General features: G+C 47.4%; 1 protein-coding gene across 1 annotated transcript in view; it reads left to right on the forward strand.

The window, feature by feature from the left end:
• Bcr (BCR activator of RhoGEF and GTPase) overlaps positions 1–26,891 on the forward strand; it is a 132,943-nt gene that overhangs the window by 101,344 nt on the left and 4,708 nt on the right. Inside the window, exons 11-19 of the mRNA XM_048343524.1 lie at positions 1,616–1,735; positions 2,636–2,711; positions 4,621–4,725; positions 5,378–5,452; positions 9,050–9,147; positions 12,635–12,766; positions 22,704–22,763; positions 24,036–24,145; positions 25,921–26,060. Of these exons, the coding sequence (XP_048199481.1) occupies positions 1,616–1,735; positions 2,636–2,711; positions 4,621–4,725; positions 5,378–5,452; positions 9,050–9,147; positions 12,635–12,766; positions 22,704–22,763; positions 24,036–24,145; positions 25,921–26,060 (916 nt within the window). The remainder of the gene's footprint in view (positions 1–1,615; positions 1,736–2,635; positions 2,712–4,620; positions 4,726–5,377; positions 5,453–9,049; positions 9,148–12,634; positions 12,767–22,703; positions 22,764–24,035; positions 24,146–25,920; positions 26,061–26,891) is intronic.

A 26,891-nucleotide genomic window follows, 5' to 3' on the forward strand; every position in this document is an offset into this window, starting at 1 on the left:
CAAGTTCAGCACAGAACCACAGTGGCAAAGAAGTTGGAAGATTATTATTTACAGATCCTAGGCAGATAGGACACAATGAATTGAGAGGGTAGTCTTCCATCTTCAAGTCATTCTAGGTAGGATGAAAGTCCATGCTTAGGGCCACCTAGTAGAATGTTTTGTTTGGTTTTGGTTTTTTAAGAGATAGCATTGAGGCAATTAAAAGTTTATATAGGGTAAAAGTGAGGAATATCCAGCCCATAGGCTGTATGAGGACAGTAAAGTTATTTGGCATATGACAGGAAAGACACATATGCTTCTGGTATGCTTCTCATTGGCTGCCTATATAAATAATTTTGTATAGCTCAACAATGATGAATACAAATGGCCATTGGCAGATAGAAGATTCCCTGCACCTGATATAGGGATATAGGGTTTAGGGTGCTTTAAGTTCATGGTCATATGCCTAGATGTGGTTTTAAGGGAAGTGGAAGGAAAAGCAGGGAGCACATTCTGCTTGATAGGAGAGGGAAATCCAAGGAAAAGAGGTTCAGCTTGATGCCTATATGCCTCTTTAGTTCTTACTTTGACCATGTGTTAGAGTTAGTTGTTGGGTTCCCTGTTCTGATGTCAGGTGGCAGCCTGTGTGGTATTGTCCGTTACACAGGAGAAGTACTGAATCCCTCAGGGAATGTTGTGTCCAGGCTGTAGAGGGTTTGGGGTGATCCAGGACATGGGGCTTAGGGGTGCCCAACCATCTCCCTCACAACTATCCTGATGAGGGGCAAGCCCCTCCAGCTGTTTTGGACTTCAGGCACCTGGTTCTTTCCAAGGAGGTTTAGAAGTTTATGGACATAACGAGAATGAGGTCCTTGCATCTGGGGTTAGCCAGGCCAGAGAGAAGGCACATCCATAGAAGGATAGGCTTCAGACAGGGGTGCCCAGGTGGGGTGGATGCAGCAGACAAGGGGTCACCCTTAGCCCTCACACTCCTGTCCAGACTACTCACAGAAGCATGTTGAGAGCCTAGCAGCTGCAGGAAAGGGAAACCCCCAAGACAGACTTGAGTTATCTATGTAGAACAGTAGCCTCTGTTAATTGTCAAGAGTTGGAGAGCCTTGATGACTGGTGTCAAAACCTTCACTTGTGAGAGGCAACATAGTTTCCATTCCATGGCAGTGGGCTTTAGGAAGGATCCACATGGCTCTTGGCAGGGAGGATTTTCCCATCTAGGTCCTGATGATATGTGTTTGTACTCACTGGGATTTCCCCAAAACACTCCCAGCAGGCTGATGCTCAGGTTAGGAGAGCTTCTCTCAGTCATAGCATCCCCTGCACATTGTCGGTGTTTGGAGAAGTTGAAGGCATGGACATCTGTAAAGGTTTTTCCCCTCTGCCCTTGAGAGAGGAAGGACCAATTCCTTCAAAACAGGCTGACTGAGTGCCTCAAAATTGGTGCTAGGTCTTGACCTGAAGGAGAAGCTGTGTGCACAAAAGGCTGCCAGCAAAGTCTGTGGTTGTGCTAAGCAGACAGTGGAATCTCCACCTTCCCTATTCTCAGTGTTGTGAACAGTAGGCACTGAGTGGGAGCGGGTGGCCCTGGGATGGAAGCGTGAGACTGTTCTCTCTCTGGCAGAGGGCAAACAAGGTCAGCAAGGCCATGGAGAGGCTGAAGAAGAAACTGTCGGAGCAGGAGTCACTGCTTCTACTGATGTCTCCCAGCATGGCCTTCAGGGTCCATAACCGCAATGGCAAGGTGAGTACCTGTTACTGGCTGCCTCCAGCTCACCCTGAAGATGCTCCCATCCTGGAATGGAATCAATGATCAACCAACTGCAGCCCATACTTATCCAGCCAGCTGTTGTCCCCAGTGCTTATGTAGACTTTGCAACTGTAGTCCCTTTTCTCTCAAGACCATCCCTGTGCCAAGAGAGACCTGGCCAGCATGGCATATGCAGGCACACATGTTCTTCTAACTAGTTCTTTGTGTCATGGCCCCAAGTTGAGTGGCAATTGGCTCAGCTCCTACAGCTGGGAAGTTGGTGGGATCGCCAGGAAGGGAAGAGGATAGCTTGCTGGTTTGGACAGCCCTGACTCTGGATACAGGAACACTATCCGAGAACTTCCAGGGCCAGAGACACACATTATCTCCTTGTCTGGCTCCTAGTGCTATCTGTAGCCTGAGTCTTGTCTCTCCACAGCAAGGGACACCTTGTTAGTGAATAGAATGCACACCTATCATTGAATAAAATGGTTTGTTTTGGGCACCTGGCAGGAGAGGCAGCTGGTAGGTTCTGTAGGAGCTTTGTCTCAGCATGGGCTTGTGAGTTGGAATTAGCTAGTACCTCTGAAGATCTCTACCTTTGAGAACCCTTCCCAAGGCCTGATGCTGCACCAATTCTATCACTGTCTGACCTGAGAAATTCAGGTGGGGCTTGTACCACAGCTGAGTCTGTGTGTGCAGACACTGGACCAGTTTGTACTAGAAACAGTGAGCCTGTCCATGAGCATTACGGGCCACAGTGGCACACTTGAGCATACCTGGGCCTTGCCAGCTGGCACGGGGTAGGTGTGAGTCTCTGGCTCTTCCCCTTGGGCTTGCCAGATGCTGGCTCAGCTGATAACTGGAGTTTGTTGTTCTTCTCACCTACTATAGAGTTACACATTCCTGATCTCCTCCGACTATGAGCGAGCAGAGTGGAGAGAGAATATCCGAGAGCAGCAGAAAAAATGTGAGTGGCTTCTGCACTCAGAAGACTTGGCCTTTGGCCATCTCCTATGGATGGATCATTTAGGCCCCTTTTCTTTTTTCTTTCCTTACTTTTCTTCTCTAGATGTTTTTGACAGTAATGGGGTTTGAACTCAGACTTCATGCTTTCTAGGCATGTGTTCTACCACTTAAGCCATACCTTCAGTCTTTTAAACCTTTTCTCCTTCCTCCTTCTCTTTGTTTTTTTTTCTTTCTGAGAAGGGATTCTATCCAAGAAAAATATATATGGAACTTAAATTTAGATAATAAGTTAGAGAAATGCTCCCCAGCTTTGTTGTTTCCTCCACCTGTCCTGATCTCTGTACACATACCACCACCCACCATGATTCTTTCCCCCATTTCTTCCTGAATTCCCCACCTTTGCTGTCTACCCTCTAGGCCTGCACACACACCATTCCTCCATTCCTCCTCTCTTTCATTCCCAGTCCTGGGGCTTAACTCAGGGCCTGAGCACTGTCCCTGGCTTCCTTTTGCTCAAGACTAGCACTCTACCACTTGAGCCGCAGCACCACTTCCAGCTTTTTCTATATATGTGGTGCTGAGTAATTGAACCCAGGGCTTCATGTATACAAGGTGAGCACTTTACCACTAGGCCATATTCCCATCCCCCAACCAGGCCTTTCTTGTATACACACCTCAGCCTCCTTGGCTCCTTTGCCTGCCTCATCTGTTCCCTTTGGGCCTCCATCACCCCCTTATGCCCCCCAAAGGTGTTGATGCTGGCAGAGCCCTTAGCCCACCTGGTAGCCATACAGTCCTCTCTACTTAGCCTTATCAAGACAGGACACTTAGTCCTGTCTGGGATACTCTCTTGTCTCTGGTCAGTTTGTGTGGTTTCTTTCTTCTACAACTCTAGGCTGCACCCTCCAGTGCAGGGGTGAGGGGGCAGTGTGCAGTATTCAGGACTGGTGAGGCAGACTTCATCCCAAGATCTGGGAATACAGCTTCCGGCTCCCCACTTGGTCCTCTTCCATGGAGTCAGGCCATACACTGTGTCCTAGGTGGCCTGGTCTTTCCATTGAAGTAGGTTAGTTCTTTTTGTATGTGCTGGTACTAGGGCTTTTTTGCTTATAGCTGGAACTCTGCCACTTGAGTATGCCTCCACATCATTTTTTTTGTTTTGTGTTTTTTGCTAGATAATTTGAGTTACGAGTCTTGGATTTGTCTGCCTAGGCTAGGGTCAAACCCCAATCCTCAGACCTTCTGACTAGCTAGAATTATAAGCATATGCATAGACACCTCAGCTGAAGCAATGTCTCTGCTTCAACTTCTACACACAAACTCTGGGCTTAGGGCTCTGCCTGCCCCAACCTCTGCCTTTGCACCAGCCTCAGCTCCCGTCTCTGCAGGCTCATCACTCACACCTGTACTGAGTTGAGCCTCATCTTCTCTTCAGTGCCACTGAGGCCTGAGGACTCTGCTGAGGCTTGTGTCCCAGCGATTTCTGCCTGAGCGTGAGTACCCAAGCCATTTCCAGTGTGGTAGCATCTGTTTCCCACTCAGTGTTGTGCCGAGAATAAGTCCTTTTCCTCAGCCACAGAGATATACTCATGTTAGCGGGTATCTGTCTGGTGCCACTTCCCAGGGAAGCTTCTAGTTTGTCCTCCTTCTCACACTTCATGAGGTTGGACTTTGGTAGCATGTGGGTACATGTGGACATGTCTGTGAACAGTGTGGATCTCTTTTCCACAAGAGCCCACGCCTGGGCTCTCTGAGGTCTCACCCTACTCTCCCATAGCTATCTATGCTTCTCGTGCGAGCCCAGCACTGACCCTGCTATACATATCCTTCTATGTGTGATGAGGGCCAAATGGGAGGTGCACAGAGGAGTGGTAAAGACTGACCTGGCTGTACCTACTTTGCCCACTTAGGTTTCAAAAGCTTCTCTCTGACATCTGTGGAGCTGCAGATGCTCACCAACTCATGTGTGAAACTTCAGACCGTCCACAGCATTCCGCTGACCATCAACAAAGAAGGTGAGATGAGCCTGTTGGGCACAGAGTGGAGGGCCAACATAGTCACTCCTGCTAATGCTGTCTTCATAGCCATGGAGTTTCCTCCAGAAGGAATATGTATGCTTGTTGTCTCCCAGGAGTGTGAAGAATTGGTTAGGAGCAGTTTTCTCTCTAGGCAGTCGATGAAGAATGGATCGAAGTTAAGAAGGATAGATTCTGTCCCTAGCCATGAGGCCTATGACAACCACCCCTCAGACCCTCAGTGCCGTGATCTAGCCCCACTGACCTGCCCTGCTAGTCTTCCTCTAGCCCAGGTACTTGCTGGCTGACACACTTGAGTTTTTGCATTCACTGATGCACCTTTACACATGGGCTCAGTGACACACAATGAGCCTGTGCTTTGCACACACCTGTGCAAACATGCACATGCACTCTGTTCACATCCTACATCATCCCAGACCATCCCAGATGATTTCTTCTGTCTTTGGAACCTTAATACACTTTGTCTCAGTCACTGGTTTGTCTGTGTTGTGAAACCAACTAGGTCTTAAGGTTCCAAACACAGAAACCAGTGGCACATCTTCTGTCGGAATTGCCTTGCTCACTGCTGTGTCATTCTTGAAGTAGAGCCAGCCATTCTCTCTCTCCCTCACCTTTTTGGTTTCTTGCACAGATGATGAATCTCCTGGACTCTATGGCTTCCTGAATGTCATTGTCCACTCAGCTACCGGGTTCAAACAGAGTTCAAGTAAGTGGCCTAATAGGGAAAGTAGTAGGGGCTGAACAAGCATCTTCACCAGAGAAGTAGTCTAGATGACCACTGGGTGCCTTTGGCCCCAGTCACTTAGGTGCAGTAACCAATGGAGGGTTTTCTCTTATTCCTACCTGTCTTAGATCCTGTGAACTGTGAGTTTCCCTCTGCAGGAAGATGTAGTAATTACAGGGATTGGAATTTGACAGAGACTGCTTATAGCATTCTGGTGCTTCAGAGCCAAAAAATTGCAAGATTGGTGCTGTCGGCAACACCCCTTCAGCCTCATCAGCAGAGTAGATTTTGCTGTTTTGTTACACTAGTTTGGTAATACCTTTTTCTCTCCCAGCTGCTCAGGCTATCAGAACAGTGAAGATTGGCTGCATTACATTTTACTAACTTCCCTACTCAGGAGATTGAGGTTCGAAGCTAGCTCTGGCAGGAAAGTCCACAAAGCTCTTATCTCCAGTTGACTGACAAAAAGCCAGAAGTGGAGCTGTGGCTCAAGAGGTAGAGCACTAGCCTTGAGCTAAGGATAGTACCCAGGCCGAGTTCAAGCCCCAGTACCAGCATGCACAAACACACGCACGTGCACACACACACAATACCCACTAGAGCTGAATCATAGAACACTTTAAAAACACCATTGAAACAAAGCAAACAGAAAGGTGAACACCAACAAATATTGGTGAGGATTTGAGGAAATAGGAGCCTCATGTACTGTGTGTGAGTAGAGAGATGTAACTTAATTAAACCACTTTGGAAAGTTTTGGGAAGGTTTTATTGTTGTTGTTTGTTACTAGGGATAAAACTAAGGGCCTCTTGCACACTAAGGCCCTAGCCCACATCACATAGTTCCTTAAGAAGTTAAACATACCTCCCTGAGATATAGCTAACCAGTCTCTCAAGCATTCACTTTGTGTATGTGTATGCATATACACACTTCCCTTGTGCTCGCTCTTTGCTTTTTCACTCAATGCTGGTGCTCTATCACCTGAAGCACATCACTTGTGTTTATCAGTTTTGGACCTTGAATTTAGGCCTGGACACAGTCCCTGAGCTTCATTTATTTATTTATTTATTTTTGTCAGTCATGGAGCTTGTACTCAGGGTCTGGGTACTGTCCCTAAGCACTCTACCACTTTGAGCCACAGCTCCATTTCTGGTTTCTAGGTGGCTAACTGGAGATAGAATTCTCACAGACTTTCCTGCCCAGGCTGGCTTCAAACCACAATCCTGATATCTCAGCCTCATAAGTAGCTAGGATTACTGGCATGAGCCACTGGTGCCCGTCCACTTACTTCCCACTTTTTTATGGTTATTTGGAGATCAGTTTTATGGATTTGTCTACCCCAGTCTGGCTTTGAACAATGATCCTCAGATCTCAGCCTCCTGAGTATTTAGGACTACAAGTGTGGGCCACCAGTGCCTGGCTTAAGTATTCACTTTAAAGAAATAAAGACAAATGAGGTCTACATAAACAGTTACAGACAAAATATGGCACATCTATGCAATAACCAATAAAAAGATATGAACTACTGATAGAGGCAACAATATGTCTGAATCTAAAGTAAAAATTACTGACTAAAGCCAGATGGAAATGCCTACATTTTATGGGCCAAGCCTCATGGCTCACATCTATAATCCCAGCTACTTAGGAGACAGTGATAGGAAGATCATACTTGGTGAGACTCTACCTCAAAAAATAAGCCTAGGGCTAAGAATATGGCCTGGTGGCAAGAGTGTTTGCCTCACATACATGAAGCCCTGGGTTCAATTCCTCAGTACCACATATATAGAAAAAGCCAGAAGTGGCGCTGTGGCTCAAGTGCTAGCCTTGAGCAAAAAGAAGCCAGGGACAGTGCTCAGGCCCTGCATTCAAGCCTCAGAACTGGCAAAAAAAAAAAAAAAAAAAAAAAAAAAAGCCTATATTTTTTAATTCCAGATACTCAGAAAGTAGGGGAAGGAGAATTGTATTCTAAGGCTGGTCCAGGCAAAAGCTTGTGGCTGTAATCTGAAAATAAAACTAAAAGATCTGAGGGTGTGGCTCAAGAAGGAAAGTGCTTGTTTAGCAAGATGAGCTTCTGAGTTTAAACCCTAATACAAAAGGAAAGAAAAAGACTACATAGTAGATCACTGCATTTATTCTAAATATGTAGAAAAGACAAAATACAGAAAACCTGGGGACAGGGAATTGGGGAAAGGGGAAGGTGGGAGAAAATGAGGGAGGAGGTAACAAGTTTGGCAAGAAATGTACTCACTACCTTATGTATGTAACTATAACCCTCTGTACATCAATTTGACAATAAAAACTTTTAAAAAAGAAACAAAACTTGTTAGAAGTTGTCAAGGACTGAGGGTAGGGTTCAGCTTTTAGGTGCGGACAGTGTCCTGAAATGATTGTACTCTTGTGTAAAAGTGTTCAAGTTTATTAGAGATCTTCAAACCATACAGTGCAGTGGTTGTAGAATACAGACTTGACCTCCAGAATATAAATTGTTCCCCTGGGCTCTTTTCTCCCTGGCTCTTCTGTATATGTTGGTGTTTACCAAATTTCCTCCTGGGCCTCCTTCCCATCCTGCATCTCCTTCTAGGACATATCTATCAACATCACAGATGATGCTAGAACTTCCTCTCAATCCCAGCCTGCCCTGTTACCTTTCCATCTATCTCATCTTTGTCCCACTCTGAGCTCTATGTTCCTAAATAGATCCTCTATTTGTAGCCTCTATTTGTAATCCTGTTATCTTGCTTTGTCAGATTCCACTGTTGTGCCTCAGATTTCTTTATCTAGGCCCTTGGCAGTGGCCAACCTACTCCTCCACCCAGTGGTTTCTTTTCTCATTCTTAATTTTTTTGTTTGTTTGTCCTAGGGCTTGAACTGTCCCTGAACTTTTGTGCCACTTTGAGCTACAGTTCCATTTCCGGCTTTTTAGTAGCTAATTGAGTAGTCTCACAGACTTTCTTATCCAGGCTGGCTTTGAAACGGAGACCCTCAGATCTCAGCCTCCTGAATAGCTAGGATTATAGGAGTGAGCTACCAATGCCTGCCTTACCAGTGGTGTTTCTAAAATATGCATCTCATCATTTCCCTTGCCACTTACAGCCAGATCCCACACCCTACTCATTCCCAGACCGTGCTTCTTCTTGGCAAGAACCCAACTTGCCCAGCAACAAGGAGCTATTTCCTATGCCCCACACTGGTCTAGAGTTCTCTTCTCTTCCAGCTGTTTGCCTGATACAATTCTTGCCAGAGTTAGAGGCACATCCTCCATTCCCCCCCAGGATGGGCAACCTCTGCCACGACCTTGTGCAGCACTCACTCTAGATTGCAATGAAATAGTCACCTCTGCCCTCCCATCCGGTGTAGGACCCAGCAGAGGATTGCTGTATGACCAGGGCTCCAAGAGGTCCCATTTCCCAGCTCCACAGGCAGGGCAGGGGCATGCATGATGTCCTAGTATTCACATTGGCCACTGGTTTGGTGTTTTACTTTGAAGATTTTTTTTTTCTGATTTGACAAATATTTCTTGTTCTTATAGAAAATACAGGAGAGATGGAAAAATGCATTTACTGTCTTCCTGTCTATCACAGATCTGTACTGCACACTGGAGGTGGATTCCTTTGGGTATTTTGTGAATAAAGCAAAGACGCGTGTCTACAGGGATACCACAGAGCCAAACTGGAATGAGGTGAGGAGCCTTCCTTCCACAAGAGCCCTGACCAGGATGTTTGCCACACAATTCTAAACCTCCAGGGGCTTCCTGAGGGTTTCCCTCAAAAGCTATGACACTAACATTCCGGGAATCTCAAGAGGATGGGGGTGGAGAAGTGATCCATTCAAGAGATTTTAGTCCAAGAGATGTTATCTTTGTGTGCATGAGAATGTTACTACCCCCAACAAAAAGAAACAACCTATTTTGTGAGAGAAATGTTTTTTAAGAGTACTTACAAAGACTCTTTGCCTTGCCTCTGTTATTGCCTAGTATTTACCTTGTAGATTTCCCTAGCATTTTTCCTCTGAAGCTGAAATGGATTTCTGTAACCCTCTCAGTTTCCTGAAGCCTAGAACCCTGCCCATGGGGGTAGAAAGGGGGCTGCAGGCACCCATCCTATCTCCCCTTCAGGTCCTGCTTGACACTTGGTTTGTGTTGTCCGTTCTGCTCTTTTTGACTTTGGAGAACTAGTCTGTGATACACCTTTGGCCTGGAGACATAAGAATGGACATGATTGCAAAGAGCAGTGACCATGATGTCCCAAGACCCATGATGCCATTTCTAACCTCTTCAGCAGACTGCTGACCTCCAGAGCCTTGTTCTTAGTAGTATAGGTGTAAACAGCCAAGTTACAAATCTGCCACTCACCCTTACCCTGTAGAGGAGACTGTGAGCCATGGACAGCTTGATCTATGCTGGTTGTGACTGAGGTCTTCATTGAGCAGCATCCACTACTGTGATCATTTGACTTGAAGGCGCAGCCAGGTGCCAGTGGCTCACGCCTATAATCCTAGCTAATCAGGAGGCTGAGATCTGAGGATCATGGTTCAGCCCAGACTTTCCATGAGACTTTGATCTCCAATTAATCACCAGAAAACCAGAAGTGGCACTGTGGCTCAAGTGGTAGAATGCCAACCTTGAGCTCAGGGGAATACCACCCAAGCCCAGAGTTCAAATCCCATGACTGACCAAAAAAAAAAAAAAAATGAAGACATAAAGAACGTGGTGTTCATTATAGCTCTGGACCTCTGCCCAGAAGTATAGTGGGAGCTGTGATGGTGGCAGGATGTGGGAGAGTATGAAGGATACATGGGATCTGCTGTAGGAGGCTTTGCAGAGACCAAAGGGGTCTGGAATGCTGCACATGCAGCAAGGAAGGGATTCTAAGACAGGTTGCAAAAAAGGTTCCCATCAAAGATCCAAGGAGATCTGGGCATCAGTGGCTTACCCCTATAATCCTAGGTACTCAAGTTGAGATCTAAGGATCACTATTTGAAGCCAGCCTGGGCAGGAAAGACTGTGAGACTCTTATTTCCAATTAACCACCAAAAAAAAAACCACAAGTGGAGCTATGGCTCGAGTGGTAGAGTGCCACCCTTGAGCAACAAAGCTAAGGGACAATACCCTGAGTTCAAGCCCCAGTACACACACACACACGTACACACGTACATGTGAAGGCCCAGAAGATGGCATGGCTCCAGGTCATTTGATTTGCATGTAGATCATCATACAGGGGGATTCAACTCCCATATTATTCACTCGCCTTCCATAAAGAACTCCTCTCCCCCCCTTACCCTTCTCCACTTCCCCCTTGTAACCTAAGCATACATGTATAAGCATGGGTGGGGCTGCTGGGGAAGCACGTTCATGCCACACAGAAAAGATTGAAAGTCCAGGAACTATTCCATATTCTCTCAGTTCTCTGGATCACTTTTTTTGGGGTAAAGAGCGTAGAGAATAAAATTGTGACCATTATGCCCCTAACAGTTATTTTGCTTCTGTACCTTTGCTTGCTAACCCATGGGGAAGTGGAAAAATACCAGCAGTCTTCCTATAGCTACTCTGTAACCACATGCCCCCCAACCCCTCTGTGAACTCTGTACATACCTGAATCTGAGCACTGGCGATAATGGCCATCTGGCCCGGGACGTGATTAATTGTCCGCGCCCAGAGCCCACTCAAGGTTGGACATGACTAAGTGTCCATTCTCAGACCCCTGCCCAGATCTGGGCACAAGAGACAAGAACCATCTGACTCCAGGAATGTGGCTACGTGACCACTCCTGGAGGCCCACCCGAATCTGTACCCCAAGGTTAAGGCTGTCTGGTGCCATACGTTCGGCGGGAAAACCCAGGCCAATCCTGAGGCGACCAGTAAACTAGGGCAAATGTCAACCAGTCATGTACTTGTAACCAGGGGTCTTCTTCACTAACTTCCCTGTACTTGTCTATAAAAGCTGTGCTGGAATTGTGCTCAGGGCCTCTCAGCGTAACTGGCAACGAGTGCGCGGGGCGGGGGGGGGGGCGTCCGGGTTCAAACTCGTAATAAACGACCCCTGCAGTTTGGCTTTGACTCTGGACTCTGATGATTGTCTTTGGGGGCCTTGAAATCTGGGCATTACAGGGGGGGGGGGGGAATATAACTTTTTATTTTATGGCACAAGGGATGGAACCCAAGCCCTCACATATACCATGCACACACATACAATGCACAACCTTTGCTTTTGTTCTTTTTCTTTTAAGTGGTACTGGGATTTGAACTCGAGACCTAGAAGTTGCTAGGCAGTTGCTTTACCATTTGAACCATACTCCTAGCCCTTGATTTTATTCTTTAGTAGTTTTAGGTTCAAAATACAATAAAGAGGGCTGGGGATATAGCCTAGTGGCAAGAGTGCCTGCCTCGGATACACGAGGCCCTAGGTTCGATTCCCCAGCACCACATATACAGAAAACGGCCAGAAGCGGCGCTGTGGCTCAAGTGGCAGAGTGCTAGCCTTGAGCGGGAAGAAGCCAGGGACAGTGCTCAGGCCCTGAGTCCAAGGCCCAGGACTGGCCAAAAAAAAATACAATAAAGAGGACAGATTTCCACATGCCTCTTGGTCACCCCATTATTGAAATCCTGAACCATAGTGAATGAGATACATCTTACAATCAGTAAAACTTTGTTGACACACATTGTTATCACTTCAACTCTTTAGTTGATATCAAGGTTCACTCTTGGTATTATGCATTCTATGGATTTTAACAGATAATGACTTGCATCTACACCTAAAATATCCAAAATAGTTTACTTGCCCTAAAAATGAACCTTATTCACATAACACTGACACCTATAGTCTCAGAAAATCTGCATGTTCAATAAGCACTCCTGAACTTCTGATGCTGATAATGTGATAAACACTTTTAGAGATGCTGTAGTGCTAAGTCAATTAGGTTTGAAAGGGTGTCAGAGCTTTCAGAAGCACTAGGGCCAAGCCAGTGTCATAACAGTGATGCCCCTAAGGAATGCTCCGGAAGGTCCCAGGACAAGTGAGGAAATCCTCAAGCATGGGCCCTCCAGGGTGAACAAGTACGCCATTGTTGGTGAGCCATGAGTTAGAGGCCTTGCCAGCTAATAGGGCTGGCAGTGACACACCTGGACTTGTTTGCTCATAGATAACTTTTCTTCTTTTTCTGACCAACAGGAGTTTGAAATAGAGCTAGAAGGCTCCCAAACCCTGCGGATACTATGCTACGAAAAGTGCTACAACAAAACGAAGATCCCCAAGGAGGATGGCGAGAGCACAGACAGACTCATGGGTAAAGGCCAGGTCCAGGTGAGGCTGCCCATCCCTTCTGTCCTCTCTGGATGCTCCATGGTCTTTTCCATTTGGCATTTGTGGACACTGAAGGGGCTTGGCTCCAACACCTGCCATGGCCAGCACCTTCACAGGTTTTTTCCTGCTCCTCTGCCTGAGTGGCTGTTATGTCCCAATGTGTCCCCAAAAGAATTTCAGTTAAACTTGCTTTCCCCAGCCAGCTTCTCATCTCATCCGCAGTCTTAGGAGAGACTGAAGGAAGAGTTAGGTGGTACTCTGGACTGAAATTGGTGATTACGGGGCACCTCTTCTTAGAAAAATGTGACTCAGAGTCTATTCACCTGACTGAATTCTGTGGTCTAGACCCAGTTAACAACTGCATCCTTGAAGAGTTGCACATGGGTTCCCCAGGGTTGGTATAGAAGCCCCCAGGTGTGCCAAGACAATGCCCATACAGGACTAGTGCCTGGGACTGATGCTTGTCTTCCTTGGGTGATGGCATGACTCAGACCAGTTTAGTATATGTCTCATTACTGTAACAGAAAACCTGAGGCAGATTATTTATGATGATGAAAACAGTTTATTTAGCTGAAAGTCCAAGGTAGGGCAGCTCATGGTTACTGCATCAGAGCATGATGGATTGAAATGGAAAGAAGAGATCAGATCCTGAAAGAAAAAACTAGAAAGGATTCAGAGGTCATACTCAATCAAATAATTACTTAATCTCACTCAAGATTAGGAATCCTTTAAGAGTTCTTTCCCTTCCCAAGGCAGCTCTCCCAGTGACCTGAAAGTCTCTCACTAGGCCCTGTCTCTTAGAAGGCCCACCACATCAATGCTGTCCTGTTGAGGACCACACCTCCAGCACACAAACCCTTGGGAGTGAAAGTACGTGCATACACCTGTGCTTTCTCATTTGGTACATGCTCATTTGACATTAACTTCCTTAAGGTCCCCAGATGACCAGGGAGGTGGAGGTGGAGGGAGCAAACGTAAGGCCATCAACTCTTGACCCATACCCCCATTGCTTCCCTTTCTCTTGTCCTTCTCCGCACTTGTTACCTGTCCCAAGCCAGGGACATTCCTCATCCATACTCCTGAGCCAACACTCCCAGCCTGCATTTTATACATACTCACAGCTGGCACATCCTTGGCAGACACCAATAGGCTGGGTACCTGGCTCCTTTTGTTGGCTCATCAAACAAGGCAAAGTTCCTCTAGTTCCACCAGTCTTAGATATGAATCATCTGAATACTGATACTCCTCATCCTTTATCTTATCAACCCCTCTCTCGAAACCCCTTGTCATGATGCAATCCATATGTGAACTTTTTTTTTTCTTTTTTGGTGGTGGTAGTACTAGGCAAGCGCTCAGTCACGAGCCATACTCTCAACCCTTTTGCTTTAGTTATTTTCCAGGTAGGGTACTGAGTTTTTTCATAGACCTCCATCCTCCTAATCTCCACCTCCCAAGTAGTTACAATGAAAGGCATGAGCTATTATACTGGGCCCAAATATTCCTTCATGTACACTGCAAGAGCTTTCTTTGGCAGGAAAAAAGAGAACAACCTGAGCTGGACCAGTGAAAGCAGATCTTATTCAGAATGATTGCACTAGGGGAAGAGAGACCCTAGTATAGAATGGGGCGCAGTTCCAAATACTATGTGGACAATACTGGAATTTATAGCCAAGAAGCAAGGCAAAGAACAGTAGGTTGAATATTACTAAGAGGAAGCATCATTAAGGGGGATTCTGGCTAAACCAGCCTAACAGGATTCTTGCTGAAGGCTGCCCAGGTGATCAGACACCCCCTAGGGGATGATGGAAGATGAAGAACCTGCTGAGACCGAAGCAGATATTGAGTGGGTAGAAGCTAGGTTTGCCCATCCTTAGTGCTCCCCCCCCTGGGCAACTTTTAGAGAATTCCTCATTGCTCTTCATTCTTGGATGCACCTGTGAGGGTGGACTCACCAAGTCACAGAAATGAAACTTGGTGAGGAGGAAGGTATAGAGTCATATTTTTTAAAGCTACTGTATAAGGTAGCTCAGTGGGGTGGCATATACCTGTAATCCTAAGAAGGGTGAGGTAGGAAGATCACAAGTTTAAGGCCAGCCTTGGCAGTTTAGTAAGGCATTGTCACTAAATGGGGCTATGATATAGCTCAGTATTGGAGCACTTGCCTGGCATGCATGAGGCCCTGGGTTTGATCCCCAATACTATTTAAAAACAACCCTTAAGGTAGACTATATTCAAAACCCCTTAGAGCCAGGCAGCAGTTGCTCATGCCTGTAATCCTTGCTACTCTACAAGCTGAGATCTTGAGCGTCATGGTTTGAAGCCAGCCCAGGCAAACAGATTTGAGAGGATCTTCATTTAGCAGTAAAAAGCTGGAACTGGAGGCATGGTCCAAGTGGTAGAGTACCAGCCATGAGCAAAAAAGCCAAGGGAGAATGCGAGGCCCTAAGTTCAAATCCCACTACTAGCACACATGCACATGTGCATCCTCCCACCCCCCAAGATTCTATAGCAATGGAGGTGATTCTCAGACTACTGAGTAGCCAGGATTATAGGCATGAGCCACTAATGCCCAGCATCAATGGAGTATTGAAGTAAGAGAGGTTAGACTCAACTCTTAGATACAAGAGAAACTGAGAATTTATTGCCAAGTAGGTTGGAGGTCACTAGAGGAAAATGACTTGAAAGAACAGAAAATTCTGGTTAAACAAACCAACAGGACTCTTGCTAAACTGATGAGGCAGGGTTTTTTTTTTTTTTTTTGCTGAAATCGGACTCTTGAGCCAGGTGCCAGTGGCTCACATCTGAAATCCTAGCTACTTGAGATGCTGAAATAGGAAGAATCTCAGCTTAAGGCTAGTCCAAGCAGAAAACTTTGCAAAGTTCTTTCTTAGACCCTGGTGGATATGATGGTGCATGGCTGTCATTCCAGTTACAGGAAGCCTAAAACAGACAAGTCAAGGCCCAAGCATTCACCCATGCTGGAAGTAAAACCAAATTAAGAATCTCTTTCAATACCCCTATCATACTCTGTGTGGCCTGAGTGAATCATTTTTTCCCACCCTGCCAAATTTGTTTCCTTAACCTAAGAATTGAGATGAGGGGCCATGGTGCCCTGACAGCTGAGTGACGTGTCCTCTCAGGGTGTGGCCAGGGGTAGCTGCTATTATTACTCCTATTGTCATTGTTAGTGAAGAAGTCCAGTTCCTGCTCCAGCCGTCTGGTCACTGCTTCACCCGAGAGATGAAGGAAACATGGCCCCTCAACCCTCATTAGATAAGAAGGCATCTCCCGCTGTAGAAAGTCATCTCCTGGCTGACTCACATGTAGGCGGTAGCTGGCCTGGCTCCAGAAGACCTGGGATCCTGGCTACAAGGGCTTGTTTGTGAGGTCCCAGGAGGAAGGAAGATGGAAGAGGGGCAGTGATGCTGATGATGCTATACACCCCCAGTCTGTTGTCTGTGGGGTAGACCTGGGAGAGGCGCCTGTGACTCGCCAGGACCCAGCCTTCCTGAGTCCAGGCTTTTTCCCAGTGACATCAGACACCCTCCATGCTATGGGGGTGGGGGGAGGTGGGAGGGAAGGGGAGTGTGGCTCTCCACATACTGAAAGGCTGGGAGTCAGTGGGGATGATGTGACCTGCAGTCCCACTCAGGCCCCTTTTAGGCACCTTGACTCCCAAAGTTGAGTAGAGAAACTTACATTGAGTGGGGAAGGTGCCATGCTCAGAAGTCTCAGGGAAGGGGCTGGGAATATAGCCTAGTGGCAAGAGTGCTTGCCTCCTACACATGAAGCTCTCGGTTCGATTCCCCAGCACCACATATATGGAAAACGGCCAGAAGGGGCGCTGTGCTAGCCTTGAGTGGGAAGAAGCCAGGGACGGTGCTCAGGCCCTGAGTCCAAGGCCCAGGACTGGCCAAAAAAAAAAAAAGTCTCAGGGAAGACATTCAGACCCAGCCAGAAAGGCCTGCCTTGAGGGAAGGACCAGGACGGAAACTACTCCAGCAACACTGTTCACACACCTGTCTGTGGACAGTAATGTCAGAATCTTCTGGGGTTAAGGTTCTGGATTGGTATGGGCTCTGTTTCCTAAAATGGTGCTGATGAGTACTAGGTTTAGGAACCATGGGCCTGTGTCTGAGGTTTCTGCCTCAGCTTCTCAAACAACTAAATGTTCTAGTTATCAGATCCCTGCTTTCCTTCATATATGATGGAGACTCTCCAAGAGGAAGACAAAGGGCTCCCCCTTCCTGAACTCAGAATGGACGAACCATAGACTCTGCCAGAAAGGCAGAGTGTAGAGCTGGATACTGCTGCTGGGAAGAGCTGACTATCTAGGGAGGGTCCCCAGCAAGAATAATCTAATTGGGGCAGGGACAGAGGGCTCAGGTTAGTATCCTTTCTAAGGTGAGCTCAGTGCTGGCCCTCATGATGGAGGATCTGCTGCATGCCAGGCCTTGTGGTCCAGAGAAACTATGAAAGAAAGATAATAGAGATGTTCCAGGAGGCCAGGCCAGGCCTGCCACAGGAGCAAGTAGTTCAAATGGTACTGTTACTTGCAGGCAAGGTCAGAGCACAGGGAGACTTTCATAGAGAGGGTAACTGAGTCTCTGTCTTCAGAGAGAGATTCCAAGATGAAAACATTTAACATCTTTGCTCCAAGGCCAACAGGATTTGTGAAGATACACAATGCAGAGAAGGTTTCCTACTTCAAATCAGAGGCAGCCACTGCAGTCCAACCTGGTGTGGCTAGGGCAAGGACAAGGACTGTTACTTGTCTTGAGCCAAGAGCAGTGTCCAAGAGAATCACCAGAGTCAGCAAAGCCCAAAACACTTGGAGCCTCTCAGCTGTTTGGATGTTTCCCCTTCAGTTTTTTTCCTTCTTTCCTTTCCACTCACAAATTTTCTACATTGCTAAATTCTCGCAGTGTCTTTAAGGATAACTTTGTATCAAGTCATAGAATTTAGTTTCCTCCCATTTTTCCATTTGTCATGTCTTCAGACTTTTTTGTATGTGTTGCTCTCCAACAAGACATCAGATTGATTCTACACCCCCCCCCCCCCACACACACACACTGGTTCTGGGGTTTAAACTCAGTGATTCACACTTGCTTGGCTTTCTTGCTCAGTTAGCATTGTATGTGATCCATACCTCCAATCCAGCTTTTTGCTGGTTAATTGAATGTGAGGTCTCTTGGACTGGCTTCTAACTATAAGCTTCCACATTTTAGGCTAGTATTACAGGTATGAGGCACCAGTGCTTAGGTTGATTCTACATATTCCATACAAGTAGAACCATACCAGATGTGGTCTTTCTGCCCATTCATATAAGTAGAACCATACCAGGAATAGTCTTTTGTAGTTAGTAATGGTTGCTTTGTGTGTGGTCTGGGGGGTCAGTTGTGGGGCTTTAACTCAGGGCCTGAGCACTGTCCCTGAGCTCTTTCCCTCAAGGCTAGCACTCTACCACTGAGCTACAGCTCCACTTCTGGTTTGCTGGTGGTTAATTGCAGATAAATCTCACGAACTTTCCTGCATGAGCTGGCTTTGAACCACAATCCTCAAATCTCAGCTAGGATTAGAGACATGAGCTACCAGTGTCTGGTTTAGTTAGTAATGTTTTTAGGCACTCCCCTATCCTGGCATTATCAGTAATGACTGAGTAGTGCACTACTTTATGAATGCCCCACAGTTTTGCTTATCCACTCACCAATTGACTTAACATTTGGGTTGCTTCCAGCTTGAGACTATTGTAGTTGATGCTGCTGGAAATGCATGCTCAAATAAGTCTTTGTGTGCATAAATGTTGGCTTTGTGTATAGCAAGTTGACTTTGAGGAACTATTCTGTTTTTTCCATTTTCATTCCCTGTGAATGTTCCTATTTCTCCACGTCCTCTCCAGAACAAATTCATAGCCCATATTTCTTAGTACAGCATCTTTGTGGGGTGGGAGTTCTTATATATCTTTTTTGTGTGGTGGTGGGGGGCTGTTGCTGAATACTGAAGCATTAAGTTAAATATATTCTACCACTGACCTTCATCTCTAGCCCTTTCATCTCTTTGAATGATGCTAAGGACTCAGGAATCAGAGTTGAAGCTGTGCTGGGAGCAAGATTGGGACTAGAGATGTGGCTCAAGTGATAGAGTAAGAATACGTTAGGAAGCCTAATAAGGCTCTGGGTTTAAACCCCAGTACTAAAGAAAATAAATGAACAAAACCTGATTATCGTCACAGGGTAGAGCAGGGAGACCACAGTGAGGAGGCCAGAAGTTTCTCACAGTCAGCACAGAGGGTCTCTGGTAGTCTCTGCAAAGACCCACCCCAAAGAGTGGGTAACAATGCAAACACATGGAGCCCCAGACAGGGCAACTGGGGCTGCCCTGCTGTACCACCTACACCTGGGACCCTGACAGTTGGAGGAAGCATTGTCAATAAGGAGATGAATGAGGGTGGAAGGAGCATTTCCTTCTTTGAACAGTTGAGACACACATATACATACAGACACACTGACAGCATGGATGAGAACATGCACACACACACACACACACTGACAGCATGGATGAAAAACATGGATGTACACACGTGCATGCACACACATATATATTGACGGCATGGATGAGAGCATATACTGTAGTCATTCATCAGTGATGGCTCATCAAGTCATGCTGACTACAGCAAGCAGGGCAACGCTTGACCTCAGCAAAGCCATCATATGATGTGGGATGGTTAGAGGCCTCAGGCTTGAGTCTTCCCCACAGCCTCTGCTTCTAGGAGATGGATGGCAGTTTTCTAGATAAGCCTCCAGATAACTGTCCATCAGGCCTATCAACCACAATTCCTCCAAAGCCCCCCTTCTCCCCTCCCCATTGCCCAACACCTGGAGGGGCCTGCAGTGATACAGACCATCCTGAGACCACTGGATGTGAGCATTCAGTCCCTCACCTGCCGAGCCCCCACCCTATGTCATAGCAGGGACATCCTCACCAAACCCAAGACCAGAGGTAGACCCTTGATGTCCCCCCACCTCCCCAAGGCCTTCTTCAGTTTTCCCTCAGACTGCCATTTCCCAGCCTTCCTACTCATCAGTTTTTCCAAGTCCCAGTCTCTCTCTTGTTTATGTCTCTGGTGCTTTAAATAACTGCCCAAGAGAGCGTGCCAGCTTTGAATGTTGTGTGGGGTTGGGCTGCCCTAAGGCCTAGGCCTCATCGTCCTGCTATTCTTTGTGCCGCTTCCACAGTACTAAGCACACATTGTTCTTTGGAGCAGAGCCAGCTTCAGCCTTTCCTGCTGGACCCACTGATTTGGAGCTTTCGTGCTGAATGCCAAGAAGCCAACACACCAAGCCGCATATAGGGGGCCTGGTGAGGACTCAGCCTGGCAACATGAGAGCCAGGCGCTGGCATCATTGCTTGGGAATGGATGATAGCGAGAGCCCTGTGTAGTGCTGTTCATCACTCAGGACAGCTTATTTAGGGAGAGCAGGGACCACAGGCAGGGCATTCCCTGCCCTGGGCCCATTGGAAGTATTGTGTGATTATTGGGAATCATTGTTTGTGAGGGTGCAGGCCCTGGAGCAATCTCCAGAGTGCTGCTTCCTGCCCAAAATAAACTGACCAGTCAGTCATACACATGTTAGTCAGTGTCGCCAAATTGGGACCACAGGAAACCAGCCACTTGTGAAGGAAGCTAGGACTTAAGAGGAGATACACATTGGAATTCCCGTAACCAATAGGCTTTCACAGGGAGTTGGTGAGGTTGGGGGGGGGCGGGGGTTGGGTTTCCCATACACAGACCAAAAAAAAAAAAAAAAGTGGAATGCAAGGGTGATGGGAAACTTTGACCTTGGCTAGCCAGACTGTGGGGGCGGAGCTTCCCTGGAAGCTTGGTCAAAAGGTGGCGGAGGCAGGGAGCTGGCCACTGTGCTCCTGTCCAACCTTGTGGACCTAACAGAGCAGCAAGGCCAGGATGCGAGAGTCGCCATCTGTCCCTACCGCGATGCAGGGCTTCCTGCGGTATTTCCACACCAGCCGGGCAGGCCGGAGCCGGGTAGCCTCTACTGAAAAGCACCTATGTACTCGAGGCACTGCCCTGTGGACCCACATCCGAGACCTGGTGTGCAGGGGCAAGGTGGGCCAGCAGGAGGGCTGGGAGGGGCAGGGTCCTTGTTACCCAAACGTCTCATTTGTTTACCCAGACTTGGGCTAGTTTGTTCGTGACTTTTGTCATCCTGGGTATTTGAGGGAGGGGGTCCTCATGACTGTTGCCTTTTGGTGGAGAGGGAATGGATTTGTGCTGTTTTGCTCCGGGGTTTCTGTTGAATTGCTTCTGAAGAAGGAAGGATGCATGTAGGTAGGAGTTGAGGATGTGGGCTAGTGAGTACAGGCCCCTTCTCTCCTCCAACCATGCCTGGTCTGGTACAGGCCAGGAGCTGGGATGTGGGATAGGCCATCATGCCATCCCCTTGTTCCTCTCCTGAATGAGGCCTGCAGTTCACTTTTTGGGGAGAGTGCCCCTTGAGAGAGTTCTTTTTCTGGATTTGTGTGATTGTTCCCTTCTCATGGACCCTACTTCTTAAGGAGGGGTCCGCATAGCCTGGAGAGTGGCCTTAGAACCTTCTAGGGGCAGATGTAGGAGAATCTATGATCTCATAGCCCTCAAAGGTCTCATCCTGCCACCTTCTTGTCTGTGTCATTCTAGCTGTACATTTCAGACTCTTGGGAAATGTTAAATAGTAGGACCTAGTAGAGAAAGTAAGGAGAATTCATATACCAGGAGTGTCTGTGATGAGCCTCTATGCCTGCCTGGGACACAGGCACACAATGCTGGGACGTAGAGGCATCTCCTGAAGTTTGTGTTTTCCACCTGCAGAAGGCCCAGGTAGCTGTGGACTCTGTTCCCTGTAGGAGATAAACATGTAGGTCTCTCCTAAAGTCCTCTCTACACCTGGCCTTTGCTTAGCTATATGTATGCAGTTGTGCACATGTGTGCATGGAAGTCATGAGGTATGGTCCCCTGCTCTCTACTTGTCTACTAGAAAATAACACCACCATCTGAACAAGTAATGAGAACACAAGGCTGTGTGTGGTGTGTGCCAGGATGCGGTGTGAGACAGTGGCTCTCTTACCTGTCTTTATACTAGTTGCCCTAGGAGGTTTTTGTTTTGTTTCATTTTTAACAAGACAGCCCCTTCTCCCCACTTGGCCCAGCCTGTGGTCTTGGCCATATCCTAGACCTGCTGCTTACAGAGAGAGAGTTCACCAAAGCGGTACGGTACAGAGGCATGTGGCAGTCATGCATGAAGACCGTTTATTTGGGTGACATTAAATAATAGCTTCCTGCACACCAGCTACTGGGTGTGTTTTGTGGGTGTTGAAATTAGAGGAGCTGTAGTGGGAGCTTCCTTTCCTCTCCCTTCACCCACATAATGTGGGGTCAGGCTCTGACTTCTTTGGGGCCTGACTGTAAGCCATAGGACTAACCTGGCCTGGAAGCTTCTACTGCCACAAACCAAACAATGGCACAGCAAAAAAAGCAGTGTAATTCCCAGATTCTCTGACTCTTGGATACCATGCACCCTGAAAGTTGGGGCTTTATACCATCTGCTCCTCCTCTGCTAGGCGTGTTGCAACAGTTAGCAGGTGGGTATGTGACTCCACTGGGACAAAGTGAAGGGGGCAGATTGCAGGACCCTGAGCTGACACACTCACTGCTGTGAGCTCAGACCCAGGTAGCAAAGTCTGGTAGCAATGGAGCCATAAGGGTCTAGGGTGCTCTTAACAAGTCTTCTTCCCTTTCTGGGCCCTTCTTGGCCACTGAGTAGAGGTATTAGCTGCAGTTGGACTGTACTTTGGAATTAGGATATGGAGGCCCCTTCCAGGCAGGACCAAGACCTCTGAACAGACCCAAGGGCCTCTATTTATCGTTCCTCTTTGGTTTCAGCTGGACCCCCAGGCCCTACAGGACAGAGACTGGCAACGGACTGTCATCGCCATGAATGGGGTATGTACCTGCAACACTCTTGGTGCTTACTTCCCACTGAAAGGCCCTACTTTCTTCTGAAACATAAGGAGACTGGCCTTCTGCTAGAAAGCAGCATTCCTTGTAGAGCAGAAGCATTATACATAGGAAGGAATCTTCCATTTGGTGGCTGAAGTACTATCCCAGTCTAAACCCTGGGACCACATCCTACGAAACCACCTCGACAAGGGAGCCTCAACCCAGGACCCTTAGAATCTTGCCCTAGAAACTGAAAACCCTGATTAGTCTTCAGGTTTATACAGGTTAAGTATCTCTTAAGAAAAATGGATTTCATGGGTTTGTAGGGATGTTTATTTATAACAACCAGCCAGATGCCAGTGCTTGTAATCCTAGCTACTTGGGAGGCTGAGATTGGGAGGATCATGATTTGAGAACAGCCTGGTCAAGAAAAAAGTCAATGAGACCACTTCTTAACTAAGAGCTGGACAAGGTAGTATATACCTATTATCCTAGCTACCAAGAAGCCTAAATGGGCAGATCACACTCACTTAAGACAGGAAGTGAGACCCTATTTTTAAAATAATTAGTAAGAGCCAGACACCAGTGGCCTCACGCCTGTAATCCTAACTACTCAGGTTGCTGAGATCTGAGGATCATGGTTTGAAGCCAGCCTGGGCAGGCAAGTCTGTGAGACTCATCTCCAGTAAACTAAGAAAAAGCTGGAAGTGGCACTGTAGCTCAAGTGGTAGAGTGCTAGTCTTGAGCACAAAGAGGCTCAGGGACAGCGACCAGGTCCTGCCCAGGACTGGCAAAAAGAAAAGAAAAGAAAAAAAAAATCAGGATAGTAAGAACACTTCTTTAGGAAGTCCAGGGTCCTGAGTTCAAACTCCTCCAGTAACTACACCAAAAAAAGGAAAAAAATGCAACCATATACCCTAAGAAGCTGGGCATATATGATAAAATTGTAGGGTTTGGCTCTTTGTTAAATTAATCGCTTTCCTTTTTCTGTAACTTTTGTTGTTTTGTGTGCTGAAGATTTAACTCAGGGCCTTGGGTTAAATCACTACCACTGAGCTATACTCCTGGCCCCATCCATCTACTTATGGTTTTAAATTGTTAACCCAGAAAGAAAAGCCGTGGGGTCACAGGAGGAGGTTCTGGAGGAGCCAGTCTTTGGGCCACCATACTGGATGAGACTAAAGGGTTTCCCCACCTCACTCTGGAACCTTGACCTGTTTGCCCCTGTTCTGTGAGGACCAGAGGGTGAGGCTTTGCCTTTTCTGCCCACTGCAGATTGAAGTGAAACTCTCAGTCAAATTCACAAGCCGGGAGTTCAGCTTGAAGAGAATGCCTTCCCGCAAACAGACAGGGGTCTTCGGAGTCAAGATTGCTGTGGTCACCAAGTGAGTGTTGAGGGGAGAGGGCTTGTGCACCCAGAAAGTCTGTGCCTGCAGGTGTTTCTGAGGCACAGCAGTCATGATTCTCTCCTCTCTGCATGGTCACTGCATGTGGAATCTGCCTAGGCCCTGGGATCATTCTGTGTGCTAAGTTACCTCCTGTGTTTACTGCAAAACCAGCTCTGGAATGTTTTTGCCTACTTCCTTTGGAAGCAGTAGCTTGGCTCCTGTCTGATTGCAGGAACTGCCCAAGTGCAGTTTGCTTCCCTCGCTTGGATTTTTCCCTGATCCCAGGTTCCTGTGGAATAATTGTAACCCCTGCCCCTTTGTTATGAGACTGTTGCCAGGAGAGTCCTGTTTGTTGGTTCGAGAGCAATTCTTGGGGATAGAAGCTACTTCCTCCCAGATTTCACTCGCTTCCCCAGGATGGAATCAGGCCTGGCCCCTGATCTCCTTGCTGGTCATCTGCACCATGGCCTGCGTCAGTCCTTCCCCACTCTTGCCTCACTACTTCAGGGAGGCTCTGGGCATGATTCTCAGCATTCTCAAATAAGTACCCTGGTGGAGAAGGGTTTGGGAAAGAGCTTTTCTGGGCTCCTTAACCCAGTTGCAAAGCAGCAAAATGAAGTTCTCTTACTTTAGAGCCCTACTTGGAGACACTGCAGTCATCTGTTGCTACAACTTGAAACAAGCACAAAGAATGGCAGGTTATTTGGACAACCCTGAAAGGTCCATTCAGCAGATGTTTATTGAGTACCTGCTGAATGCAGGGCTTATCTCTCAAGGAGGCCTGGAGGGTAAAGGGATGTAGTGATGGAGGCAAGGCCCAGTCCAGTCTCCTAAGACTACTTTCCAAAACACCATATAGCCTCCTGGTGATACAAGGCCCGAGATCCTGTGCTAATCCTGGGGCTTGAACTTATGGCCTGGGCACTGTCCCTGAGCTTTGTACCCAAGGATAGTACTCTATCATTTGAGCCACAGCTTCATTTCGCGCGTGTATGTGTCTTAATGACTAATTGGAGATAAGAGTCTCACAGACTTTTCTGTCCATGCTGGCTTTCAACCATGATCTTTAGATTTTAGCTTCCTTAGTAAATAACTAGGATTACAGGCATGAGCTACTGTTGCCCAGTTAGGGCCTGGGATCTTTGAACTGCACTTCTGTGGGCACTTCTGTTGACTACAAAAACATAACTTATAAAAACGTGGCTTAAACCGGGCACCGGTGGCTCACACCTGTAATCCTAACTCTAGTCAGGAGGCTGAGATTGAAGGATTGCAGTTCATAGCCAACCTGGGCAAGAAAGTCCATGAGACTATTATCTCCAATTAGCTATCAGAAAACTGAAAGTGGCACTGTGGCCCAAAATGGTAGAATGCTAGCCTTGAGCAAAAAAGCTCAGGGACAGCACCTAGTTCAAGTCCCACAACTGACTTCCCCACCACTACCAAAAGAAAAGATAGTACTGGCTAGGTAGAGTGATTATGTAGCCTGTGCCAGGCCTTGGATTCAACAACATCAAGGGGAAATAAAAGGTACCTGACTTTCCCCCAAAGGGTTGTATGTAACTTGTAAGGGTTCAACAGCTTCAAGCCCTTTGAAAGGCCCTTATGAAATGCAGGTGACGATAACTGAGCTTGCAGGCAGAGGGACAACATGCAAGAGGCTGTGTGTAGCCCCAACCCAAGCACCTCCATCACCTTCCTCACCCCATCTTCAAGTGTGTAGGTGAGTGCAGATGAGTGACGGGGCACTAAAGACATCTCTCTCTTTGCAGGAGAGAAAGGTCTAAGGTGCCGTACATTGTGCGCCAGTGTGTGGAGGAGATCGAGCGCCGGGGCATGGAGGAGGTGGGCATCTACCGAGTGTCTGGAGTGGCCACGGACATCCAGGCACTGAAGGCTGCCTTTGACGTCAGTGAGTGTTAACCTGGGCGGTGTGGGGTGGAGGTGTGGCTAGTGGTCCAGACTGCTAGAGTACCATGTATGGCTTGTGCCTGTCACCTCATTCCTGCTTGGTGTTTTTTCTTCCATTGCTTATTACTGAAAAACAGGAGATGAAATTGAGTGAGGTGGTACATACCTGTAGTCACAGCATTTGGGAGGCTAACGTGGGAAAATCTTAAGTTGGAGCCTAGCCTGGACTACATAGGGAGTTCAAGTCCAGCCTGGGCTACATAGCAAACAAATAAATAAGAAAATGATTGCTAGGCTCAGTGATCTATGCCTATAGTCCCAGCTACTCAGGGAGGTAAAGGTGAGAGAATCACTTGAGCCCAGAAGTTCAAAACCAACCTGAACAGCATAGGCCCCATCTCAACAGCAGCAGTGTTTGTGAGATTAGACCAGGGGCTGTTCCCATGCGACTTGACCTGCTAGGCCCTGGAGGTGAAGAGTGCGGTGTGTCTGTGGCCCATGTGAGGATCTGGAGGGACAAAGGGCACAGGTGTGACCCAGCTCCTGCAAATGCTGTGGCCTATTAACCTTGACTCTGGGAGCAAGAAGGAGCTGTCCCAGTTACCACAGAGTCCTTGCCCGGCATCCTTGAAGTGCAGGGGGCATAGACGCAGGGCTAACCAGGACTTTGTCCCTGAAGATTGTTACAAGGCATGTTCCACCTACCCTGGCCCAAAGCTCTTAAGGGTTCAACACCCTTGAGTGGGCTCTTGACCTATATCAGCTTCCTCTGGACAACCAGAGGGGGCCTGGCCTGTGGCTTGGAGGACTGGTGGCCACCCAGGCCAGGCCC

Source organism: Perognathus longimembris, chromosome 3 (genome assembly GCF_023159225.1).
Source record: "Perognathus longimembris pacificus isolate PPM17 chromosome 3, ASM2315922v1, whole genome shotgun sequence".
In the NCBI taxonomy this organism is placed as follows: Eukaryota; Metazoa; Chordata; class Mammalia; order Rodentia; family Heteromyidae; genus Perognathus; species Perognathus longimembris.